This window comes from Mytilus californianus, unplaced genomic scaffold (assembly GCF_021869535.1).
Source record: "Mytilus californianus isolate M0D057914Y unplaced genomic scaffold, xbMytCali1.0.p SCAF_9, whole genome shotgun sequence".
Classification (NCBI taxonomy): Eukaryota; Metazoa; Mollusca; class Bivalvia; order Mytilida; family Mytilidae; genus Mytilus; species Mytilus californianus.
This window is the reverse complement of record NW_026262745.1, coordinates 16,197,495-16,223,715: the sequence shown is the minus strand read 5'-3', so window position 1 is coordinate 16,223,715 and position 26,221 is coordinate 16,197,495. Positions and strand designations below refer to the sequence as shown.

At 33.3% G+C, this 26,221-nt stretch overlaps 1 protein-coding gene across 2 annotated transcripts in view; it reads left to right on the top strand.

Moving 5' to 3' along the window:
- The window catches only part of LOC127715390 (uncharacterized), a 175,266-nt gene that overhangs the window by 13,781 nt on the left and 135,264 nt on the right, over positions 1-26,221 (top strand). Inside the window, exon 8 of one of the 2 annotated variants that reach the window (XM_052221428.1) lies at positions 18,629-18,658. The exons of the other annotated variant lie outside the window; for it this stretch is intronic. Within the exon in view, the coding sequence (XP_052077388.1) occupies positions 18,629-18,658 (30 nt within the window). The remainder of the gene's footprint in view (positions 1-18,628; positions 18,659-26,221) is intronic. 2 annotated transcript variants of the gene reach the window in all.

Here is a 26,221-nt window from a genome sequence, read left to right as displayed (position 1 = left end):
GCAGACATACTAAAAATGAAAAAAAAAAGAGAAAAAGAGAAAAGGCAAATGAAAAGATTAGATTGAATTTTTATGTTAAGTTTATGTTAAGAAGATTCGTTAATTTAAAATGAAGATTCACAAGTATATAGACGCAAAGGATTGAAATTTGAACACAATAACTTCTCGTCTGTAAGTGAAAATCCATGCACTGAGAGCGAACCAAATGTATAAATACGCATCTATTTTTGTGATGTTAAATACAGTGTACCATTTAAGAAAAGTGTCATCCTCAATGCACGGTAACATAACCCTAGCTAGAACTTTTTGAGTGGTCTGTAACTAGCCTGTTCTAAGGCAAAATGTCTGCTACATTGTTTTTTGTACTTTACAACATTTGTTTTTTTGTTATAGACAATCCATATTTCCAGCACTCCATCGCGTTCATTCAGTTCGTTCCAGAAACGTTATTTTTTGTTTAAAAGAGGGACGAAAGATACCAGAGAGACAGTCAAACTCATAGATCGAAAACAAACTGACAACGCCATGGCCAAAAATAAAAAGACAAATAGACAAATAATAGTACAGATGACACAACATATAAAACTAAAAACTAAGCAACACGAACCTCACTAATAACTGGGGGTGATCTCATCGTTGACATGCTCTCATCCGGAATGTGCATTAATTATTTACAAATGGGCGTTGGGTAAACATTAATCAGATAATTATGCATTTCGTACTATGATCTTATAAATCTATTGAAATGATCATTAAAAAAGCAAGATTAAACCCGTTTCAAAATATTATTTTATCTTATTTCTGTTATCTAGGATCGAAATTCACAAAATTCAACGTCATCACACTTCATCGTAATTTGCTTAACATTTTTCGGGATTATTTATCAAAGACTTTTTCCCTTTTTATCCGATTTCGTGGAGATTTATTCTTCTTAATTGACTAATTTAGTAAAGCAATCGAACAAGAAAAGATGAAATATGACATATTGGCAACACATATACAATCTAGAATTAAGATGTGATATGATTGCCAATGAGACAACTCTCCACTAGAATCCGAATGACGTAGATGTATAGCAACTATCACTATAAACCAGTAAAAGTTTGAAATGGCCTATATCTGTACTCGACTACTGATTTTCACTCGACTAGTCTGAATTGGTCTGAAATTTATACTTTATATTACTCGACTGTAGTCTGAACCATACTTAACAGTCTGGACTTGTACTCGACCTTTACTCGAACAGTGCTTAACCATTTTATACAAGTATCGACCAAGTCTGAACCATGCTCGACCTAGTCTGAACCATACTCGACCAAGTCTTAACCAACCTAGACCTATTTCTGTATCGATCTATTGTATTTCATCAATTTAGGAACTATTTTAAATGACAGCTATATTTCCTTTAGCTAGAAACTTGAACAACAATTTGAAATCCAAAATGTATTTAATATAGCATTGAAACCAAAATTTCACAATAAACATAATATAATCATCAACACCATATTCATCAAAACTTATGAATATACATATATATATAAACAGAAAAGGCGAAGCGAAATAGTTCCGTTTGTTTTAACATACAATCCCGCTTTTATTTACCTTTCCCATCTCATCCGTGCCAATTGGCAGATTATTGCCAAACACCCAAAGTTATCAAAGTTCTTTCCCAAACCTCCTGTCTAAGCTTTTCGGAGACCCAAAAGTCTGAAAGACTTATTTGTGAGAGCTGATGTCTCCTCTCATAAAAGCTTTTCAACTGCAGGATGGTGCAAGTCGTGTGGTAACAGACGATGTCTGACTTGCCAACAAATACTGAATACTCAAACATTTACTTGCCACTCCACTGGGTCCGTATACACGATATATTGCAATGTAACTTGCAAAACCAAGAATGTTGTATACCTTTTTCTGTGTCGATGTGACATGCAGTATGTTGGCGAGACAGAAAAGCCATTCAACAAACACATGAATGGTCATCGAAGTGACTTCACCTGCAAGCCCTACCTCCCCGTAAGTCGTCATTTGAGAAATACTTGGCACGCCCAAGCTGATCTTAAAACCTTACCATCAATATTAAAGACCACAACGAGGGTTGGTCAAGGGCCGACAGACTTGCTCGGGAAAGATTTTGGATAAGAAAGTTAAGGACAGTTTCCCCAGAAGGCTTTAATGAAAAAACATAAAATGAGTCCCTACCATCACTTGTTTCCTGTAACTCAGGCTTCAGTACAGGACTCTCACTGTTCTAAGGAATTTATTCCTCCTCACAAACATCAATACTGAAAAAAATACCAGCGTATTGCTTCGTGATAATTTGTATATCGTTCAAGATTATTATTTCAGTTCGACCACCACATGTCAAGATAAGAATCATCTGACATCTTTCTGATGAAGGATATCAGTTATCCGAAATATTTAATATTTGTTCATGATTTTACTATTTTTTTGGTGATGTTGTACCCTTTAAGACTTGCTTTATATATATATATATATATACATCACTGAAGAGACATTATTTGTCGAAATTCGGATATGGTGTACCAATTTTTGCACCTCATGTTTGCGGTAAACCATCTTTTCCGCAAGTTTATTGTTTTCTGTTTGGTATTAAATTAATAATTAAGATCCATTTTGTTACATCTGGTGATCCGTTTATTTGGCAATCGCCATGGCAGTCAGCAGAGTTTAAAAACTTCCGTTGTTCGACCTGCTAGTCAAATGCGTTTTGTTAAAATATACTTTTTTTTCACTTTTTTGGTCTTTTGGAAAATGTTGTTTGTGCTGTATTTAGACACCTCTACCAAGAAATTTGTTTTGCATGCACACGTATAAAAATTGCGGTTTTATCCAACGCAATCATAGGTTTGAACATTGTTTTCAATTTAGACTTGTTTATATATATATATATATTATATATATATATATATATATATAATGTAGATCACCTTTAAAATAAAAATAAAATAAAATGATCAAAGGAAGTAATTTCTGGTCGGATAAAAAAAATATCATGTAATAAATTAAGTGTTCGGTTACATGAATTTTTATATACATGAGATAATTTTCACATTGCAATATTTACATCAGAAATACTACAACTTTCGACCATTATTCAAATATCTTAAATGGTATTCAAATGTATTTGAATGTTTCAGATATATTTTATGGTTTTACTGGAAAATTTTCAACACTAACTTAAGCCTGGTATAAATTTATGATGTCAGTAAAGTTTAGTTAATACGCAGTGAACTTTTTTTTTTATTGTATATAAAGTACCTTAATAAATTTAAAAAATGACACCTTTGTTTTGTAAAACCCAGACTTTAATATTATTATAGAACTTCCATAGCAATCTTTGATAACCTTTTAAATCAAAGTGCTGGATAGCACCTGTGGAAAGTTTGCAACAGTAGATGTGAATTATTTCAAATAGGCTGTAGATGTTTATTATTGCAAATATGTATTTAATCACAGCTTTGATGTTTTTTACTAAATCATTGTCTCATCAGCAAAATTATCAAAAATCACTTTTTTCTCATATGTTTATCATTTAAATTTTTGATATTTTCTAATGCAACCTTAAACTGTAGATTTAAAATAATTCAGTACTCAGAACGCTCTGTTACATTCTTTATGTGCCCTTCCCGTTTCAAGGGCCTGTGATTTTAGTAATTTTTATTAATTCAGGTCCTTTTGTTTTTAGCAAACTGTATTGTTATTAATTAAGCCGTTCGTTTTATTATTTTCTTGTTTCACATTTTTCATATCAGGGCCTTTTATAGCCGACTATACGGTATACGTTTTTCTCATTGTTGAAGACCGTATGGTGACCTAAAATTGCTTATATATCTTCCTCATTTGAACTCTGGTGGATAGCTGTTTCATTGGCAATAAATGCCACATCTCCTATTTTAAATAAGACAGCAAACTTAAACCAATACAACCGTAGTGAAAGTGAATTTATATGGAAGGATTTAATTAACAATGGCAATATGTACACAGGAATAAAAAGTTAATATACACTAGATCCGTAGAGGTACTTATAACCCTGTAATACGTTTTAGTTGCTGCTGTGAAATTCAGCATTGAGGCAATGACATTTTGAGATTTTTGGTTATCAGCCATTCATTTTATATAATAATTGCCTCTGTGTTGAATTGACACATTGTTAATGATAGTTCAATCTGAAAGAATCATACTGACCAAGGAACAAAGTGTGAGGTTTGCATACTGTAATTTCTGAAATTGAATGTCAAGGTCAGTATGATGCTTCTGCGTACAAAGTTTTGTCAATTAAAGTGATACAGTACAAAAGTTATGCACCAAACACAAACCAGACACTGTTTAACTATCAAAGGGGTCAAATGAGAAAGGTCAGAATGATCTGACTTTGGTATATGAGACACACCAAGCCCATAATGCCACAGGTGAACTGCATACCATGTTAGGTTAACCAAAATTTTAAGGTACAAAAGATATGACTCAGACACAAATTGGAGAAGGTTTTATCATCGTAAGTATCAAAGGACAAAGTCAAGGTCAGAGTGATCCGACTTTGGGATATGACACGTCCAAAGACCATGATTCAACTGGCTTCTGAGTTTGATAACCCAAAGTTTAAATCACAAACTTTATGAAACGGGCAGTATTAAGCAATCTGAGAAGTATGACAGAATATCAACAATCTACATATTTTCATAATTACATATATTTCATTATAAGGAAAAACAATTCTGAGTAAAACTGTTTTTGAGTCATTTATTTTAAGTACTTTTAATTGTAAACACATTATGTTCACAGCTATCATGGTGTTTCTAAGATCAAATTCTGAGACTCCCAAGTTCTTAGTTTGGTAGCAAAGCAAATAACTATCCAGCGATCACATTTTTTGTATTCTTTGTTAAACTGTTTCTAAGTCATGTGTTCTTAGTTTACCTTTCTAAGCCACAAGTTCATTCACAGCCTAGTAATTTCATGCACTCTCTTAATTTTGTTTTTAAGCTTTTAATTCTGCATTTTTCAATTTTTTAAGCAACCTTTCTCTATTCTTTATAAATTTTGCACATTATTCTCTATTCTTTAAATTTAAGAACCCCATTATTCTCTTCTTTTTTTTTTGGCTTTTTTTGTTTCTCTATTCTTTATATTTTTATTCCTTTATTCTGCACAATTTGTACATTATTCTTTATTCTGTAAACCCCATTCAGACCCTCAGGGGGTAGTCAAGGTTGTTTAAAATCACCTGATCATCAACCCTCATATATTAAACAAGCACCAACAAGTGAAAAGTATAACAGCTAATTGAACATAACTTGGGGGAAAATACTGCCAATTGAATTGCATTTATGTTGATGTTGATATTCAATGCACTTTATTTATAGAACTTAATGCCATGGTGATAGACATATTTTCTAGCCCCAATTTCTGGAAACGCCATGTTTATCGGTATTACGTCGGACTCTGTAGATGAATGTCGATTCCTCAGGTAATAATGATGACACCAGACAATCTTAAGGGTTCATTGAATACACATTAATCTGTTCACCATGCAAACTGAAAAATAAAAGAAAGAAGCAAAAATTTAATTATGAGAGGGAGTTAGGAGGGTGGGTTGTAAATTTGAAGTGGAAAAAAACTACCAGGGACACGTTTGTATATGACGTAATTCCATGAGGCGCTTATAATCATAAAATCAATTAAATATTTCTTTACAGTGCTCCAGCTAGAAATAAAAAAGGAGCAGCTAGGGCACTTTTTTGGAGGGGATCATGTTTCTTTCCTTATTCCCTAATTTTTTGTGTGTAACTATTTGGACCTAGTACTTTTATCTAATGGTGCCAGATTCAATTGCTATAAAAAAGATATTTGTAATAAAACTAAAAAATAGAATGGAATTCTGACAGACGTCCGTAGTTCGGCATTTTTCTTTCGAGTATATAGGTGTTACAAACTCTTCTTTGATAGACGTCTTGTTACTTAAGAATGTCATGCGATGGGTTGTCACCTGCGGATAAATGTCAGCCCAGGACTTTTCACAGACGGAAGGTGGCTGCCGGCATCCCTGTGCCCAAGGGGACAACATAATTGGGAAGATCGCGGCGATCTATAAAATTCCGTTCGACGAAAATTCGAAAAGAAAAAACTGCAACTGCATTTCCAAGTCGCCATTAAACTTGAAGCAGGCTAGTTGCTATCGTAGTTGACCGTGGCCTTAACTTTACGTTTTTAAATTCCGAAAAAAAAGTTTCATTCATATCTAATCTCGGGTATTTTGTAGTAAAGTTTACTATATGTACGAGAGTATCGTGTTTTCATTGGTAGTTTTAAATGGAATCATTTATCGACAAATGAGAAATTTAAATGACACACCGTAAATAATGGACTGTACATTTAAAACACATAGACAATGACGGGACAAACAGTTATTCTCGAGTGCGTTGTGCGTAAATAATGAATATGCACAGAGTATGATACAGCACAACAATAATTTGTCTAAAAAGTAAAATCACAAAAATACTGAACTCCAAGGAAAATTCAGAAAGGAAAGTCCCTAATCAAATTGGAAAATCAAAAGCTCAAATACATCAAACGAATAGATAACAACTGTCATATTCCTGACTTGGTACAGGCATTTTCTTATATAGAAAATGGTGGATTGAACCTGGTTTTATAGCTAGCTAAACCTCTCACTTGTATGACAGTCGCATTAAATTCCATTATATTGACAATTGTTTGTCTCAAATCTAACTCAAAAGAATCGGTTTGCATGTCTATTTTATCTAGTCGGATTGCACAAACATGGAGATTGGATCTCAGTGCGCATGTCTGGGGAATCCCGTTGGAAAGCATACAGGTAACATAAACATACAAAATGGCTGACAGTTCAAAGTATGCATAATTTATAAGGGTCAAACCTAATAGCATTTACAAACGTAAAAATTTAAAAGATAACAATATCATAAACTAAAAGAAATACTTTAATGTCATGCATAAATGTAAAAAAAAAAAACCAATCGCCTTGCAATAAATATCAGGCCATCTAAATTTTATATGGATTAACAGTGGCGGATCCAGAAAATTTCATATGGGGGAGCCCACTGACTGCCTAAGAGGGGGCCGACTCAGTGATTCCCTAAATAACCAACCAAATTTTACCAACATCAAGGGGGGGGAGGTCGTCCCCCCCCCTAAATCCGCCTCTGATTAAACGTGGAAACTGCCGTCTCGTGTAGAATTGTTTTGATTTTTTCTTCCGCGCACGGCAGATCTTCGAAGTAGTGTTTGTGATACCCATTTTCAGATGAATTCCTTTGAATTGTCGGTGAACATTCAGTCCATTTTTTTTTAAGTTGTAAGCTTATCAAAAAATTAGTAACTCAAAATTTCAAAAGCATCTTGCTAGAATTAATATTCAAACACTAGTACTACATTATCTAGGAGTAGAACACACATCCTATAGTAAGTTAGTCTTGCTACTTCCGGGTTGAGGCCGATGCCTTTGGAAAGTATATTGCTATAGCAAGCTATAGCAAACTTTCCAAAAAGGAAATGTGTTCCAAAGTTGCAGTAACAATTAAGGTTGATTAATTAAGTTTTGTTAAAATTAAAGACATGGCATACATGAAGCACCTTAATAATGTTTAATTCACTCAGTACAGGTATGTTTTAAAGGTACCCTTTTTTTCTTAAAATCGTGTATTAGTTATCTTGTTATTTCAAAAAGTTTTACATGATGTTGTTTAATTTTCAATGGATGATATTTAAAATGTATTACTCTCTGACCAGGTGTGATCTTTTCAAGAGTGTGCCCAAAGCAGGAGGTATTACTTTATAGTTTACCCCTAATCAGAAGAACAATGTTAATTATTTCTTTAATTTTTTATCCCTTTTAGATATATATATATATATATATATATATCGCCAATGGCAGTCAGCAGAGTTTAAGAACATCCGTTGTTCGACCTGTTAGTCAAATGCGTTTTGTTAAAATATACTTTTTCACTCTTTTGGTCTTTTGGAAAATGTCGTTTGTGCTGTATTTAGACCCCTCTACGAAGAAATTTGTTTTACATGCACACGTATAAAAATTGCGGTTTTTATCCAACGCAATTATAGGTTTGAACGTTGTTTTCAATTTAGACTTGTATATATATATATATATATATATCCCAAATCATAATAAGAATAGATACATTTCTGATATAACTTCAAGGGTAAAGAAATGTTGCAGTAATTGTGTTCACTGTTGTTACCTCATTTAAAAAGAATTATATAACTATTGTATGTAACCATGAAACCATGTAGTTTTTATTTAAGAATTTAGGTGAATAAGTTTTGTTAAAAAAAACACATGCCAAACAAGAAGCATCTTAATAAGGTTGTATTACCCTCAGTATAGGTGTGTTTTTCAGGTAAAAGAAAATTTTCTTTTATTTTTTACAAGACTCAGATAATTTGACTCGATTTGATAAATCTGATGATCATGTAAGGATGTAAACATCTATTTTTATATATCTTTACTTTATTGTGGCTGTTGTCATTTCAGTTAAAAAGAAAGTTATTTAAACAGTTAAAATTTAAAAAAAATTCAAGTATGGTTCAGACTGGTCGAGTATTGTTCAGACCTTTGGTCGAGAACTGGTCAAATATTGGTTGAGTAATAGTTCAGACTATTTTCAATGGCAAAGATAAGAGTCAAGTACAAATCAGTACAATCGTGTATGGTTTAGAATGGGGTCGAGTAGTATCGAGTAAAATTCAGACCAATTCAGAGTGGTGGAGTGAAAATCAGTACAGTCGAGTACAGATATGGGCAATTTCAGACTTTTACTGGTTTGTAGGGCATAGGTCACCATATGGCCTTCAACAATGAGAAAAACCCATACCGCATAGCAAGCTAAAAAAGGCCCCGAAATGTCAAATGTAAAACAATTCAAACAAGAAAACTAACTGCCTGATTTATGTACAAAACAACAAACGGAAAACAAAAATGATATATACAACAACAAACGACAACAACTGAATTGCAGTATCCTCCTCAATTGGGAGCGCTACATACAGAACGTGTCGGGGTTAAACATGATTGCGAACGCGCCAATCCTCCAAAGTCTAATAAATACCCGTTTACGCAAGGATCCATTTGACCAAAAGTGACATTAAAAGAATAACAATTTCGTTTAAGAGCAACTTTGTCTGATGGGGTTGGAACATTAGTTTCTTAATAGTATTTAAGTTTATCATCATAGAAATTAAGAAAAGTTTGGTAAATATCATAATAGTACGAAGGCACAGACTATTGATTGTTGACACCTTTAGGACTTACATCTAACAGCAACTGAATAAAGACTATAAAGGACAAGGTTCATTTTTGGAAAAATATGGCCTTGAATTTAAATTTTACCATGAAATATAAAAAAGGCCACAAACTGGTTCTTAAACAGCAGATGCTTACATGCTATGTAAAACAAATATCTTCATAATATCATAACAGTACATAGTTGTCTCCAACGTCGATGATTTGGTGAATTTTTCAAACCTTTAAGCTTTAAGAAATCCCTGGCCGCAATTTAGTATCCAAACTGTTCTGTAACCACAATGTGATATAGTTAATATTGAAACCCTAGAAACAAAGTATTTCTGGATCAGGGATGTCGGCCAAGGTAAATTATGTTAAAAACTGTTAAAAATAAAGGAAAAATGGACCAAACCTAACGTTACAACATTAAAATATATACTAGTAATTAAGGGGTCAAAACTTCGTAATTAATAATGTGAGGTGCCGGAATAAATGTTCTATGATATATACCAAAAAGATGAAATAATATCGTACTGGAAAATAAATATTTCGTCTCAAGAAATACCGGCGTTGATCTATTTCAAACATATATATAAAGTGTCTTCACTCAGAAGGAAACACTTTAAAATATTCACAATGACAAAATGTAGATATATAAAATTGAGAATAGAAATGGGGAATATGTCAAAGAGACAACAACCCGACCAAAGAGCAGATAACAGCCGAAGGCCACCAATGGGTCTTCAACGCAGCAAGAAAGTCCCGCACCCGGAGGTGGTCCTCAGCTGGCCCCTAAATAAAATTGTGTACTGGTTCAGTGAAAATGGACGTCACACTAAACTCCAAAACATATAAAGGAACTAAAATTAAAAAACATACAAGACTAACAAAGGCCAGAGGCTCCTGACTTGGGACAGGCGCAAACATGCGGCGGGGTAAAACATGTTTTGTGAGATCTCAACCCTCCCCCTATACCTCTAGCCATTGTAGAATAAAGAAATACATAGCAATACGCACAGTAAACTCATTTCAAAAGAAGTCCGAGTCCGATGTCAGAATAGGTAACAAAAGAAACTAAGCAAAATGACAATGATACATAAATTAACAAAGGACTACTAGCAGTTACTGACATGCCAGCTCCAGACCTCAATTAAACTGATTGAAAGATTATCATGTCTTCATCATATGAAAATCAGGTACAATCCCTCCCGTTAAGGGTTTAGTATCATACCATCATAAAATATATGAGAAGAACATAACCCGTATCATGCCAACAACTGGTTTTAGAATAAATGTGTTTATTTCCGATGCAAAGACCATATGAGTGAATCAATATTAATACCAAAATATGCAATCCTTAATGATCTGACAACAGTACCGTAACTATGTCCCTTCCGAATAAGTCTGTTTAAAGGTTTGGTTAGCTTTTGAGGTGAATGCCGACATTTTTGTGCTTTGTAAAGAATATTACCATAAAATATTGGATGTGAAATACCTGAACGTATAAGATGTCTGCATGTTGATTTATATTTACGAATGATGTCCTTGTACCGATGATAAAATTTAGCAAATGTTTTGACTACACTGAACTGCAATCAAGTGTAACGTTTGATAATGCATTGTTAACATTTTGGCATATCACAAACAAACAACTTGTAACGTCTCATTTTATTGGCCGAAAGATTTAAATACAACATTTGTAGTGTGCACGTGAATTGACACAGGTGACCAACAATGGAATGAACTATGTTACTACGAACGTAAAAAATAGATAAATGTTTTTGTAATGCTGTGTCATCGCCGGATTTTCAAATACAAGGGTCGAAATATTATACTATCAAATAGATATTATGATGGGTTGCACTTTTTTAAACTGATTGTTTTTCATTACCAAACAGCGAGTTAATTGACAAAATATTTGGTCTATACTGAGACTACTATAATACAAATGAAAGGCAAAGAAAGAGATGCAGTATGATTGTTAAGAGACAACTATCCATAGACCAAAAAACTAGATTTCGCACGGATTTCAACAATTAGCAAAGTCCTTAACGTAGTTTGTTTGGCAGTATATTAGTTTTCATCCTATCTTGGGCAAGGTTATTTTTTCAGTTCTTGGCGGGAAAAACAAAATCGTTTATAATGCCCCTTAGGCCTATTGAATTTTGAATGGTCGGCCCCGTAGTATACAAATAAGGAGACGAAATATGATTGTCAATGTGCCATCTATCCATCGACTAAAAACAAATATGTGAACAAATCAATGTGACACAATTCTTCAACAATTAGCAAAACCCTGGAATTGGTGTACAGTTTGTTGAGCGAAAATTACTATAACCATCAGGGCCTATCTTGGACAATATTGTGTATTTTATTCAATTCTTAACCTGGGCATGATATTCATTTTCAATGTCCTTCATCCTCCTCTCCCTCCCACACTCTTGGAATTTGCAATGGTCATGATTGTCAATGAGAAAACTATCCATAGACAAAACAAGATGTAAACAAATGCAGATAGCACGGTTTTCAACAGTTCTTAGCATAATATGCCACGGTGTGATAAAGTGCGAAAAAAGAACAGCAATGACCAGATATAGTGTTCTGTCCATACGGAACAAAGCAATACACACAAATAATACATTTATGCATCAAACAAGGACCAAACAATTACTTCGCAAGTGACACTATCTATAATTGCCATGATAATTAGCATTCGCCACATATTTACAGCAATAAACAATTGATAAATGCGCATGGTATTTGGTAAAATATACGTTCATAGTTTTATATGTCCTGAGTATTTTACACAATATTTTTTTTTTTTGTTTGGTTTTGTATTTTTTCTCCAAGGTTTCATATCTGTTTTGGGTATGACATTAAAGTTTAGCATTTAGCATACCTGATGAAATTCAACACAAAAACCCGAATTGTAATGTACTAGACCGACATACATAGCGCACAACTTGGTTCAAAGTCACCTTAGCTGAACACATTTTTCCAACAGTCTAAAGACAACCATCTTAGTTCTATAAATTCTGAAACGTAGATGTAACATCGAGGACTAGGTCTATTACCGTTTCAAACTGAATTTATACTGTATACATAATTTGTTGTTTATTTGTGTATTTTTGTTATCTATTCTTCTCGTTGTTTTGAAGTTGAGTGTGTTTCTGTTTGTTTTGCTAATATGCAGGTTGAGATTAAATACAAGGATTGAAATTTTGAAAAAGTCCATATATCCCGGTCTCATTTCATTTCCGTTTTCCTGTGCCAAGTCAGATACCTTGTCATTTGTCCATTCCTTCCGTTGATTGATGTAGTGGAGCGTATGGTTTTTGTCAGTTTTTAAGTACTTCCCCCTTTTTTAATGTACCTTGGATTTTTTTCGTTTATACTTTTTTTTTATATTTTTGTCGTTGATTATGGTATCATTGACATTTACCCATCATCTCCTTTTTTAAACAATTGAACAGAAATAACACGGGTCCAGTTTTGGGGGTGGGGGGGTCCGGAAATTGGAACCCCCCTTTTTTAGACGATCAACCCCCTTTATCCTTTACCCCCCCTCCCCCGACTTTTAAAAACGGCAGGATCCGCTCCTGCATTTGCACGGGATCTAATTCACTTTATTTCGCCCTGACGCAGTAAAAAGAAAATTAAAAACCTTTACATATCAAACGTAAACTTATACAATTTACACATCACTAGAACTGTCAGAGAAAAACAACCACATGTGTGAAACAAGTACACAATCTACCCATTGATGATTGATTCACAACTAGTGCTAAGTTTATCGTGTGAGTTGTTAGCATGTGTGTCTGGGCGGGGCTTGAAAGCATATTGAAGATCGAATCAGGTTTGAATTGACCAATGACAGCGATCGTTTCTTTATGTGTTGATCCAATAAAGTTTTGTTGACTGATTGTGTCGTTGGACCTTTCGCTAAACTTGACTGCAGTTGAGCGTAATTTGTGATATCGAAAACCCTGGTGTAATAATTTTTCAGTAATACAGAGATTTCTTTCGTTGAAATCAAATACGTTGTTGCATGCACGATCGAATCGAACAAGTTGAGATATATAAACACCATAAGATGGTGACAAGGGAACGTCACCATCTAAAAATGGATAATTAACAATAGGAAATGAAAAATCATCTCTTTTATCATAAATTTTGGTATTAAGCTTCCCGTTAAATATATAGTAATCAAGATCCAGGAAAGGGCAGTGTTCATTGTTATTATTAGCTTTATTTAAAGTCAGTTCGGCAGGATAAATCTCTTTAGTGTACTTACTGAAGTCGTCATTGTTTGTTTTCTCCTCTGTTAGCACTTTCAGAAAAACATTTGAAAACAACACTAATAAACTTAATGCGTTCGAAGCGCTTTTCTGTATTTACCTTCATAAGGAACGCACAAAGCCGAATATTTGAAAGACAAGGATGTATAAGAACCGAAATAGTTGAAGAGATATATAATCAAAAAGATCTAACATTTAGTGCAATATTTCGGACGATGAATGTCGTAAATAAGCAGACAAACAATACAAAACCCCAGTCTAAAAACATTTCAACTATAGACATCTAACTTTACCGTGTGTCAAGCTCCAAAATTATTTTATGTAATACCTGACTGTGAAAATACCATAACTCGTATTGCTCTATTGACATTTCTATCTCTTCTTCATGTTCGTTTTACTTCTCCTGTCTATCAAATTACTGAGAGATAATTCATTAGCACATACTTACAACTTCTCGTTCAATCAAATCGCTTGAATTGCCTTCTAAGTTTCATAGTACATACCTTTCCCGTGTACTAAGTAACTATGCATGAATGACCACAAGGGTAAGATTAGATTGTATCGTAATCAAGAGAATATTAAAACCAAAAATTCCACCGGCTATTTTTGGAATAAAATTGTGTGTCCCAAATTCAAAAAAGTGTTTGTAATTAGCTTTCACATTGATCTTAATAAATCCTGCTATTATTGTTTTTTTGGAAAAGACAAGTTTCTATCATTTAAATAAAGAATAAACAATATGGTTCTTAAAATCTTGATTAAAGTACAACGCAATCTCATAATTGTGGTAATTCATCATCCATACAAAAACAACGTACACAAAAATGTATGTACTATGAAACCTTTTGAAGTGATGATGATGATGATGATGATGATGATGATGATGATGACGATGACGATGACGATGACGATGATGACGACGACGACGACGACGACGATTAACGTACTTATGGAATTTGAACCCTTTCAAATTAACGTTCTTATTGAATCTGACCCCTTTCAACGTGAATTTAAATATTATGTCTGAAGGAAATGTGCCTCTAATATTTTTATTCTGATAAAAGTTCTAGTTTTTATTTTGCAATATAAAAAAAAAACTAAACCTGCAATTTTATAACTTTTCTGTGAATTGGAAAATGTTTTCAAAACATGTAAAACGCGCACACCAATTTAACTATAACTGCCTGCTTTTTATTTTGCCATTTTACCATGTAAAGAATTAGACTTTCTTAATATACATACTTAAACCAGCAGTTACTATCTTTTTAATTCTGGAGTCGAGGGCCTTTTAATCTCACTTGTTTTAATGTGAACTTGACTTATAAACCGTTAAGTTCCCTATTCATGGTTGCTGCATTTATAAACTCGTGATTCTGCTAAATCACTTTCAAAAACTGAACAAATATGATTACTATGATATAAGTCAGTAGATTTACAAAATATATAACGTAGTCAATGATCTTCGTTTTAAAAACACCTTTGCAACAAGTATTCGGCCAAAATAAACTATTAATAGACTAATTAAAAGATTACCCGAGTTGTAAATATGTGCTTAATTGGATAGTCAATTGAAAGGTATATACTATGAAATTAATTGCTCGGGGCAAGCCCCTCGCTCTAAATTTTCATTGTATATACCTTTCCTTAGAATATAACAAAGTGCTCTCAGCCAATAAAATTATAGGATTTGGATTGTGAAGAATGAAAGTAAATCATGTTCTTTATAAGGGATTATCCTATTGTTTAGGCCTATTTACAGTTCAAAACAAAGAGTTTCTATAAATGAGTTACAAATGCCCCGAAGCGCATTTATCAGCTTAAAGGATTTGTGATTGAAACTGACTAAATGTTTAATTTTAAAACAAATAACAAAATCAAAATAAGTTGAAGTTCACTAGTGCAGTGAAATTGGTACCATTATTGTTATTATAAGAATTTTTATGACTTCAAATGTACTAAAAAATTAAACAATATCAAAGCGATGCAAGAAAAAATGAAAAAAGTTTTACAATTAAACATAACTTAAATCTTTAGCTTATACGCCTACCAAAACTCAGATTACTGGATCTTCTGTTGGTAAGAACAGTAATTTCCAATATTACGATAAGATTAAGAAAAATGCAGGAGTTTAATTTAATTTTTGAATATATATAAAGCATTTTATTTGAACATTTAGTTTGAGTTAATTACTTCACACAATGAAGTAGTATTTTATGTAAAGAGCTGGACTCCACAATTGGCTGTGAAACAAAATTTAGCTGTAACTCAAATCTTGAATTTATTGATTTGAACTGTAAATAAACAAAAAGATAATTCCTCACTAAAATTTTACATGATTAACATTCACTGCTCTTTGTTCGAGTTGTTGTCTCTTTGACATATTCCCCATTTTCATTCTCCATTTTATACTCGCATTAGGAAATTTATACAACTCCTACCATTTCATCGTACCGTTGTGTCATCTAAGGTCTAAAATACGATTTATTAACAATTTCCAAAATTATAAGAAAGTCCTTATATCACTAAAACGAATCCATTAATGAAATACAATGCCTAAAAGGAAGTCATGCATTAGTTATAACCTTGCACTGACAAAGAAACGAATTCTCGAATACAACCAAACAAGAGATCATTTGAGCCTTGAGCACTTTACAATATTCTAAGTTTGTAAGAGCATGATAATCCCTTTCTTCATGATAAGTACTCGCTAACGCTCGTGCTTAATCATAAAGAAAGGGATTATGTAAATGTTAGACAATACTTGGTTATGTTTTGTGAAGATTTAAAGCCCAAGGCGTAGCCGAGGGTTTTAAATGTTCATAAAACATGACCAAGTATTGTCTGACCAATTAAGAACATATTCACACCTGAGAGTGACCTTACAAATTATCCTCTCCCATTGTAATATTCAAACCTTAATAAGAATTCACTTTTTATAAAGAAGTGTTAACTTGGTTAATACAAGGAATGTATAACATAGGTAATGGTCATTTCAGTGGATTGAATGAAATAGCACTGACATAGTTCTTTTAGGACAAAAAGGATAAATTGTTAAAACATTGAGTCTTTCTTCTACTTCGGGTAAAATTTAATACCTATATACCTTAATTTCTTGATTAAAAAAAAACCATGTTATATAAATCAGCTTTTTGAAATTTGTATCATTTTTGGTAATTATAAATCTCACTCTATAAATATTTGAATTACGACCATTCAACATCAGACGCTTACCTTTTATTGCTGAATGTACATGTATTGTGGGTTTTTTTCGAAAACAATCCTTTGCTTTATTTATTAGCAGTCTGAAATTGTTTTCTTGAAAGAAAAAAATAATAATTGACTCGAATGTCTGGTATAAAGATTGAATAAAAGATTATTTTACCTACACCTTTACTCCCATTTCATTTTTTTGTTTGTTCTATATATGTATCATGATAAACATTTGCAATATTCAAAATGTTTTTTTATAATTCTATTCTCTTTCATCTTTAATCAGTAGGCTGTTTTCCTAAGGAAAAATGCCTCAGGGGATATTGTACACTTCATTAGTGTCGTTATTACGAGTTCACTTTCATAATTAATCTACAATGAAAAGTCGTTCATGTATAGCATTTTATAGTGCCTGGAAAGTCATGTACTATGAAAACTAGAAAGGAAAAAACTGACTTTTCATTGGACGAGAAGGGGTGAGAATGTTCTAACATTCTCTTGCCTATACATAGACTAACTATAATCAATATTGAAATTAAATCAAATCTGTGACCAATACCATAACTACATATATAAATAAGTTAGCTTGGATCATTCTAGTACAAGGAAAACCTTCGGTTCAAATGCAATTAACTTAAACTTGAATGAACTTTAATCAAATCGCAAATGAGAATACACAAAAAGGTATAGTGAATAGTTGTCTCATTGGCAATCTCAATGGCAATCATACCACATATCCAAATTTTTATATGGCCATTATTTTGCTTCAGAATTTGTAATAATATTTAAATATTAAATGTTATTTTTTTAATATCGTGTTTATATTAATGGTAAATGACCAGAATGATATAATGTGGACACTTCAATATGGATATTTGTTAAGATGATCTATGTCGTCATTGACATGTCGAATCTGACATATTTGGCTCAAATTAGAGAAAAAGTAAAATAAAAACAAACAACATATTTGAAAATTAATGTCTTGTCAACATCTGGAGGATGCTATTTGATAGTTTTATTTAAATTTGTTGATTGAAGGGACAAAACAAATTGCCCCATCATTCATTCGTAATTGATTTTCCTTCGTTTGGTGTAAATTTAGGGAACAAAAATTTACAACTGTTAGATGTAATTCCTTAACATGTCATATATAGAGGAAGACAATTAGCATAGCCAGTAGAATTTCACAATTTTCAACATTCAGTAAGATTTCGAAATCTAACTTAACTGCTGAATATGCAGAATATTTGGGCAGCACAAGATTTTCATGGAAGAATAATGCAAATATTATGTATGCAGTGTTTCAGTAGTGTTTCTGCTGTTCAATAGATATTCCTAACCATACTAACAGTAAACGTTGAACAAGGGTACATTGTTGGTCCTCGGAATTCAAAATATAAAAAAAATATTGTAAATTTAAAATGATCAAATAACAACCGTAAGATGTTTATAAAATATTTGTCTGTCAGATATCAAAATTTTTGTATATAAATTGTCTCTGATGTATTTGTGGAAGGGCTTCAAACTTTTGGCATTACTTCCTGCAAAATTGCCAAAATATCCACATTTTTAATCAGTTTTAACTCATCCTTTTTCATGGGAAAATGCCTGTACCAAGTCAGGAATATGGCAGTTGATTTTCACATGTTCCGTTGATTGATAATGTTTGGTTTTGTCTGTTTTTATGGACATACCCTTTTTCAATTTGCATTGGAGTTTTGTATATTTGTCATTCTTTTTTGTTATATTATTTAGTCATTAATTTATAAATATATATTAACAAAGGCATTGCTGAAAAAAAGATATTCTTGTTCTTTTTCAGGTATAGGCATCAGTTTGTTTTATGTCAGTCGTAAGTATATGTAATAAAACAAAATATATTTTTGAACAGCATGGTTGTTTTTCAGAAGAATTATTTCTTAAGATATTTTAAAACAATGACACTAAAACATTTTCTGACATTTGTAATTTTGGTGGAGACTTTATTATGTTCAATCTTTCAATTTGCCAAATATCTTATAAATATATATATTATTTTAAAATTACACCTTTTTCATCATTGTACGAATAATAATTTAGGAGTTTCTAAAAAGAAAAGATGACGAATTAATTATAAAAAAATCACAAAGGACTACAAATTACGCTAACAACATACCACTAACAATTTTTGACAATTTGTTTTATGCCTTCAAAAATTATAGATATATTTTACATTTGCCCAAACTTTTTGTTTAATCTTAAGGTATTGTATCACTTACTCTACACACCATGGTTCATTTAATAAAAATTTTCTCACAAGAAATGTTTAGGATACACATTTAGAGTTGATCAATTGTTTTCAAGTGATTGTGTCACATATAATGTGGCTTATTATATTTCTCTAACACTTAACAGTCTTATAACTTATATCTCGAATTAAACCCTTTCTAAACTTGAAATCTTACAGTCAGTCCATAGTTTTCTATGTACTGTTTTGTGAACTCATATGCATTTTCGTCGTCTTTATTTAAATTTTTTTTTTTGCATTGCGTTGTCGGTTTTACTTAAGTTATGAGTTTCAAATGTTCCCTTGGTAAATTCCGGCTCAATTTTGCCTGAACGACTATACAGCGGGTCTTGCATGAGAAACAAGACTTGGAAGATTAGACAGAAATCCAGATTTTTGACATACTAAGGCTTTTCTACCTCAAGAATAGATTACCTTAGCTGTATATGGCAAAACTTTTAGGAATTGTTGGTCCTCAATGCTCTTCAACTTTGTTCTTTATTTGGCCTTTTTAACTTTTTTTGATTCGAGCGTCACTGATGAGTGTCTTTTGTAGACGAAACGCGCGTCTGGCGCAAATACAAAATTTCAATCCTGGTATCTATGATGAGTTTAGTTAGATGAAAGTTTAAATAACGAGTATTTACAAAAAAAGATTCGTCTTATAACAGTCTTTGTTGGAACTCGCGTCTTTTTTTTAACACTCGTATTGCAAATATTGCTGTTTAACAATAAAACTTGGTGTACTGTATTCCATCGAGTATCCTTCTTACATTTACCGAAGTATATTCAGTGAAATTTCAGATTTTATGAGGGCGCAAAGCGCCCGAAATGAAATATTGATTATATGATAAGATTAAGGTGAGATATAATAATGCATTGACCTTCAATTCTAATCAAACAGCTCTTTAAAGTACACCCCTGGAAAAAAAATGTTATAATCCAGGTAATACCTTATTGCGCAAGCCCATAGGTAACATCGTATACCTCGGGCTACAATAGAATGACTTTCAATGAAGCCAAACAATTATGTTTGATCTAAAACAACAAGACCAACATCTGAACAAATAACATATCATGTACTGTTAAATTGGTGTAGATCTGTTACGAAAGTAACATCTTGAGGATTATTTGATTCAACTGAGAACAATGAATATACCGTTGCTATATTTCTACAAATCTGGATAATGAATAAACAAGTTGACACAAAAAAACCAAGTATCAGTACACTAAGCAAGATGCAAAATCCAACATCTAAAGTCTTTTTTTTTTCTGTTACCTAACACCAAGTATTCAAAACTGTGAAGCCTAACCAGACATCTGAAGACTGAAACTGTTTGGACTGAATAAATAAAGGCAGTTACGTAAATATAATCATTTGTATTAATCAAATGTACATCTAAATATTTCACACAGTACACATGATAAAGTCAGTAATTTCTTTATAGTCCAAGAAAAAAACCTTCACATAAATGTTCTCTATTATATTCCGCCACATTGCCACAGAACTGCAATTATTGTCATGGAATACCAGTCATAAAAATGTCCATCCAACTTTATCCGTTCTGAAAAATATAATGATATAGATGTATATTTCAAGTTTGTATTCAAGAATAAACATTCAGTATAATATTTCATATTTTATTAAATACTGTTCAGGAATACTTAGATCAAGAGTTGTCTTATTGTAATCATACCACATTTTTTGGCAAAGTATTTAATTTCTCTATAATAATGCATTTCGTGGGATTGGTGGGAAATGCATTATTATATATCACTCTAATCTTATCATATAAAAATATTTCATTTCGGGCGCTGTGCGCCCTCATAAAATCTGAAATTATATTTCTAAGATTTTTCGTGAGATATTATTATGCACGTTTAAAGCAAACTTACCATTTCTAAAACTTTATCTGCAAAAAACAGCTTTTTCTTTAGTCCTAAAATAAAATTTATGAAAAGTTCTAGTGTTGGACAAATCTGCCATGGACACTATATCATCCATACTGATGCCACTCATAGCTGACCTGCTAGTTGAGACCATGCGACAAGAATGTGCTTAAAACAATGAGATTTCGATTCCTGCATCCTTCATAACCCTTTTAATTCAATTTCCAACCGTCTGTGGAGACAGACCTTTATAAGGTTTCTTAGTTAACCTATTAAAGGATCAGGGTCATTTTTAGTTACAGGTCTTAAATGTTCGGTTCTCAATTCATATTCATGTATACAAGAAATAACACTCAATTTTTTCTTTGAAAATTTGTAGTATCTCGCTGATCTGTTATTGCAATCTTTTTGTGTTTTAGACAGACCTGGTAAATGAAAAAAAATAATATTTGAGAACAATATCCAAGTCCCATGAAAATTGGTATTTTGGTAATGGTGGATTCTTTTGTAGAACACCTTTCATTAATTGTTTTACTATAGGTAATTGACTAATTGGTACGCCATCAATATATGGCAAAACTGAGGATATGGCCGAACGGTGAACATTTAAAGTTCTGTATTGATACCCCTCTTTATACATTCAAGCCAAAAACTCTAGGATAGCGGCCAAAGGCGCTGTAAAGGGATCTATTTCCCTTTAGCAACACCAGCTAGACCACTTATTCCAGGTACTGTCGTAAGAAGATCTGGTTCCCGATTTCCAAGACCCGAGGAGTAATTCTTTAGTTTCCTCTGAAATTCAAATTGAATTAATTGATCTCCGGAGACCGTCCACCCTGCCAATTTTAATATTTTGTTCTGAATCAGAGGGTGTGGCTCTTTCAGGTGAGACAATAAAGTGTTGTGACTCGTGGGAAGTAACACTGGATAATCTACTGACATTTGAATTAACAAAGGGTACCAAGCCTGGGATAGCCAAACTGCAGTTATCAAAATTATCTGACTTTTCTCCTCCCGAACTTTCGCTGGACACGTACTGGACAGAACGGGGGAAAAGCATAACCCCTTATCTCTCTCTAGGACTGTAGAAGGGCGTCTACTGCTTTTGCTTAGGGGTCTGGCTTCCAGCTAAAATATTGATTCAGATGAGTATTTGACCTGTCCGCAAACAGGACTACATTGCATCATGTGCATGGGCTTATCAGTTTCATTAGACTTTTGAAAAGCATCGGACTTAGCCGCCAATTGCTGAAATCCACATAATGCCTGCTTTCCCAGTCTGCTATAACATTGCTTTTTCCTGGGATATAGTCCGCAGTAATTTTTAATTGCTTTTGAAGACACCAATCCCAAAACTGATTTGAAAGGGAATTTAGCTTTTTTGACACCGTTCCCCCCATTTTGTTTACATAAACAATTGCTGACTTGTTGTCCATTTGTAAAAGAATATTCTTGTTTTGCAGATTTTTCGCATAATTAGATATAAGAAGATGTGGTATGAGTGCCAATGAGACAACTCTCCATCCAAGTCAAAATTTATAAAAGTAAACCAATATAGGTCAAAGTACGGTCTTCAACACGGAGCCTTGGCTCACACCGAACAGTAAGCTATAAAGTGCCCCAAAAATTACTAGTGTAAAACCATTCAAACGGGAAAACCAACGGTCTAGTCTATATAAAAACGAGAAACGAGAAACACTTATGAACCACATCAACAAACGACAACTACTGAACATCAGATTCCTGACTTAGGACAGGTGCAAACATAAGACTGTACTGCGAACATAGCTGCTTTTAGCGCGGGCTGATTTATATGGAGGGATTTTTCCTCGTCTAACCAAAGCCCACGTATACTTATCTGCTGACATATTGCTCCTCATCTTGCATCCGACTGAATGGTTAAATTGGTTTCTGGCCGTAGTAACGCTTTCCCGTTCCAAGACCCTAGTTTGGTTACCCACCAATGCAACTCGTTCTGAACTTCTTGGTTTAACTGGATTTGGTGATCGTCATGGCCCCCAAATGCAGGGCTTTTGTTTTCAATATTTGTAAACTGCGATAATGCAGTGGACCTTGAAGGACAGCTTGATTGGTTGCTGTCAACTGACCTATCAACTGAGCTAAATTTCTTGTGACACTTTCTTGTGTTCTAGCATTAATTTGGAACTGTTCTTTATTTTCTCTACCTTCTCCTTCGGGAGAGACAAAGTCAACAACTTTGAGTTCACTGTATAACCTAGAAACTCTATTGTTTGTGAAGGTTCCATTACGGACTGTTTTGTATTGATCAGAAAACCTAAACCCCTTGATATTGACAAAACTGTTGAGAGATCTGACAAAATTTTCTGATTTGACTAATTCATTATTAGAATATCGTCTAAGTAAACTATCAGACGTACACATCAACGTCTTAGTAAAGCCATGGGAACTTTCATCAGTTTTGTGAAAATTCTTGGGGATACTGCAATCCCAAATTGGAGGGACCTGAATGCAAAACGTTTTTCTGGGGTATTTTCTGTGTTCTTTTGCTATTTGCAAAGACAAGTAAGCATCCATCCGTTAGGTCTATTTTTACCATCAATCGTTCTTCAAAAGAAGATTTTTCCACAAATGAATTCCCTCCATTTTAAAATGTTCGTAACGTAAAAAACATTTAGGCCTTTTAGATTTATAACAGGTCTTTGACCCCTCCTTTCTTTGGTACCAGAAAAATGTTGCTAACGAATCCTTTGTCAGGAAAGACCGTGTTATGGCTTTCTTGTTCAAAAGGCTTGTAATTTCTTTGTTTATCAATTCCTGATTCTCTTGATTGAAAAAGACTTGATTTGGTATTTGATTTTGATACGGTGTTGATAAGAAATCTAATTCTATTCCTTTTACACACTGGAGAACCAAAGGATCTTTTGTTATTGGGTTCCAATTCTGTAGGAAAAGATTTACCCCCCCCCCCCCCCGCTACAGGGATAGAATTTTGATTGGTAATGTAATTCATTGGTAATTGAAAAAGGTTTTGTAAATGACTTAAAGTTTTCTCTTGACCTACCCGAGCTATGGCTTTGCAGGTTTCTTGAACCCTTGGTTGTTCTGAGGTTGGTTCTGGATTTGGTTCTGGGTCTGGTTCTGGCGCTGACCATTACTGTTCCCCTGTCTGTTCTGTGACTGGTTTCCCTGCCAAGGTCTCTTCCCTGAAACTTGTGGTTGGAGAGCTTGTCTGCCGCCCACAGACTGCAGGTTGTTTGTGGGCCCCTGCTGAAAAAACTGATATTTTTTCCTATTAAAATGAGGTTTACCAGTTAGAAAAAAAAAACATTTCTCTTAGTTCTTTGTTGTCTTTGTTTTCTTTAGCCAAAGATTTAAGAAATTTATTACCAAAAAGTTGTCCCTTAGATTTTGCCAAAGCTTTTTAACTAACATTGCTTTTCGTCAGTATTATAGACATAGTGAGCATTACCTGCTAGCACAATAGCCCTCTGTGTTAGTTGAATAACATCAGCAGGATCCATACCTTGATTTTCTTTCTTAATTCGATGTGCTGCAGACCATAAAAGGGACAGAGGAACCATAACATCAAGAATGCGTATCTGAGTATTAAATTTACTCCTCTATAGTTTAGCATATCTTGTCTTATCTTTTTACTTATATCTCTAAGAGCATACTTCTCTATATACTTAGTAACATGAGTTGGAACTTTTTCTTTTTTATTTTTAGACAAAGAAGGTTCTGGGTCAAACACTTCATTGTCTTCTGAACTCTCTGATTCAGAGCTACTCGAACATTCACTACTACTTGTATTATCATTAGAACTGCTAGAAGTATACTGATTAAAAACTTTCTTGCGTTTAATTTTACCTTTCTTGTGAGCTACGGAATCTTCCAGTTTCCGTTTTCGTGTACTAGTATCCTCTTTGTCAGACCAGCTCTGTCTAACATCTTCTTCCGTACTGTCGACTAACGGAATAACATCATCTGCACGAGAGAAAATATTTCTCCTCGCTTTATGAGAAGAGTCCAATGACTCAACTACCTTTTTTGTTTTTACCGCCACTTCGGTATAACTTTCATTCTCTTCAACGATCCTATGGTTCTCTGAATCAAGTGCATCGCTCTCTCGAGTCGGTGTAGCAAGACCTACTGGAATGTCCTTGAGTTGGGCGTTAGCCATGCTAACTAAATTAGAAAACACTAACCTTTTAAAGAAATAAATTTGTAATTCATGGTTCAACACAAGGGTTGAAATCGCAACCGCAAGTGTCCTACGGACAACAGTCTTATCAAAGCCTAGCTATATTGTTATTTCCATAATTTTTTTTCTGTATAATAATAAGTTACACAAGGTTTCTCGCTCCCCTGGAAAGCCTTTTGGACCCGTTACGGTTTTGTTTATCGATAACGCTTCAACAGTACTTTTTTTTGTGAATTTGCATGATATATAGTGTGTATATTTTTCAATGACATGTGACTTTCGTCATAGATGGTAGACTATGGAAATTGTCAACTCTTGTTTATTTCACCTCGGATTTCGAGAAAGGAATGTTTTGAAGGTTTGGCTAGCCATAAAACCAGGTTCAACCCACCATTTTTTCTTAAAATGTTCTGTACCAAGTCAGGAATATGGCAGTTGTTTTCTACAGTCCGTTTCTATGTATGTTGACGTTTGTTTTTGTTGAAGTTCAGTGTTTCTGAGGTTCCGTTGTTTTCCTCGGTTTAAGTTTGTTACCCGGATTTGTTTTTGCTTAATCGAATTATGACTATTGAACAGCAGTAAACTACTGTTGCCTTTATTGAATACATTTTGTTAAATTTTCAATTAAAAAGAAATCTCTATCAAATCATTGAGAGCGAAGACAGGTTTTTGTCATTTAACCTAATAACCTTATTATCCTTTCGTAAGTTGAAATACATTCAAATGTTCCAGTTTCTTTAACATTCGGAAACTACAAACAATTTATCTACCCTGGAGTGCCTCTGTTGTTTTCTACTTTAAAATAACATTTATATAAGGAAATATAAGAGGGACTGTTGAATCTCCGATTCAATTTTTTATACAAATTTCATGTATATATTAGTATTGAATTTGGACACAAGTCACGTGTTGTAATTCGAGTAACCAAGACGTAGATATTTATACAACTTTTTGAAATGTATCAATGTTGTTGCGTAATTGGTGTACTATAAGATCTAATGAAACACTTTTCCATGTTACGGATGTTCACATCTTAATATCTGATAGATCTTAACACCTTCATTTGTCTATTGTAT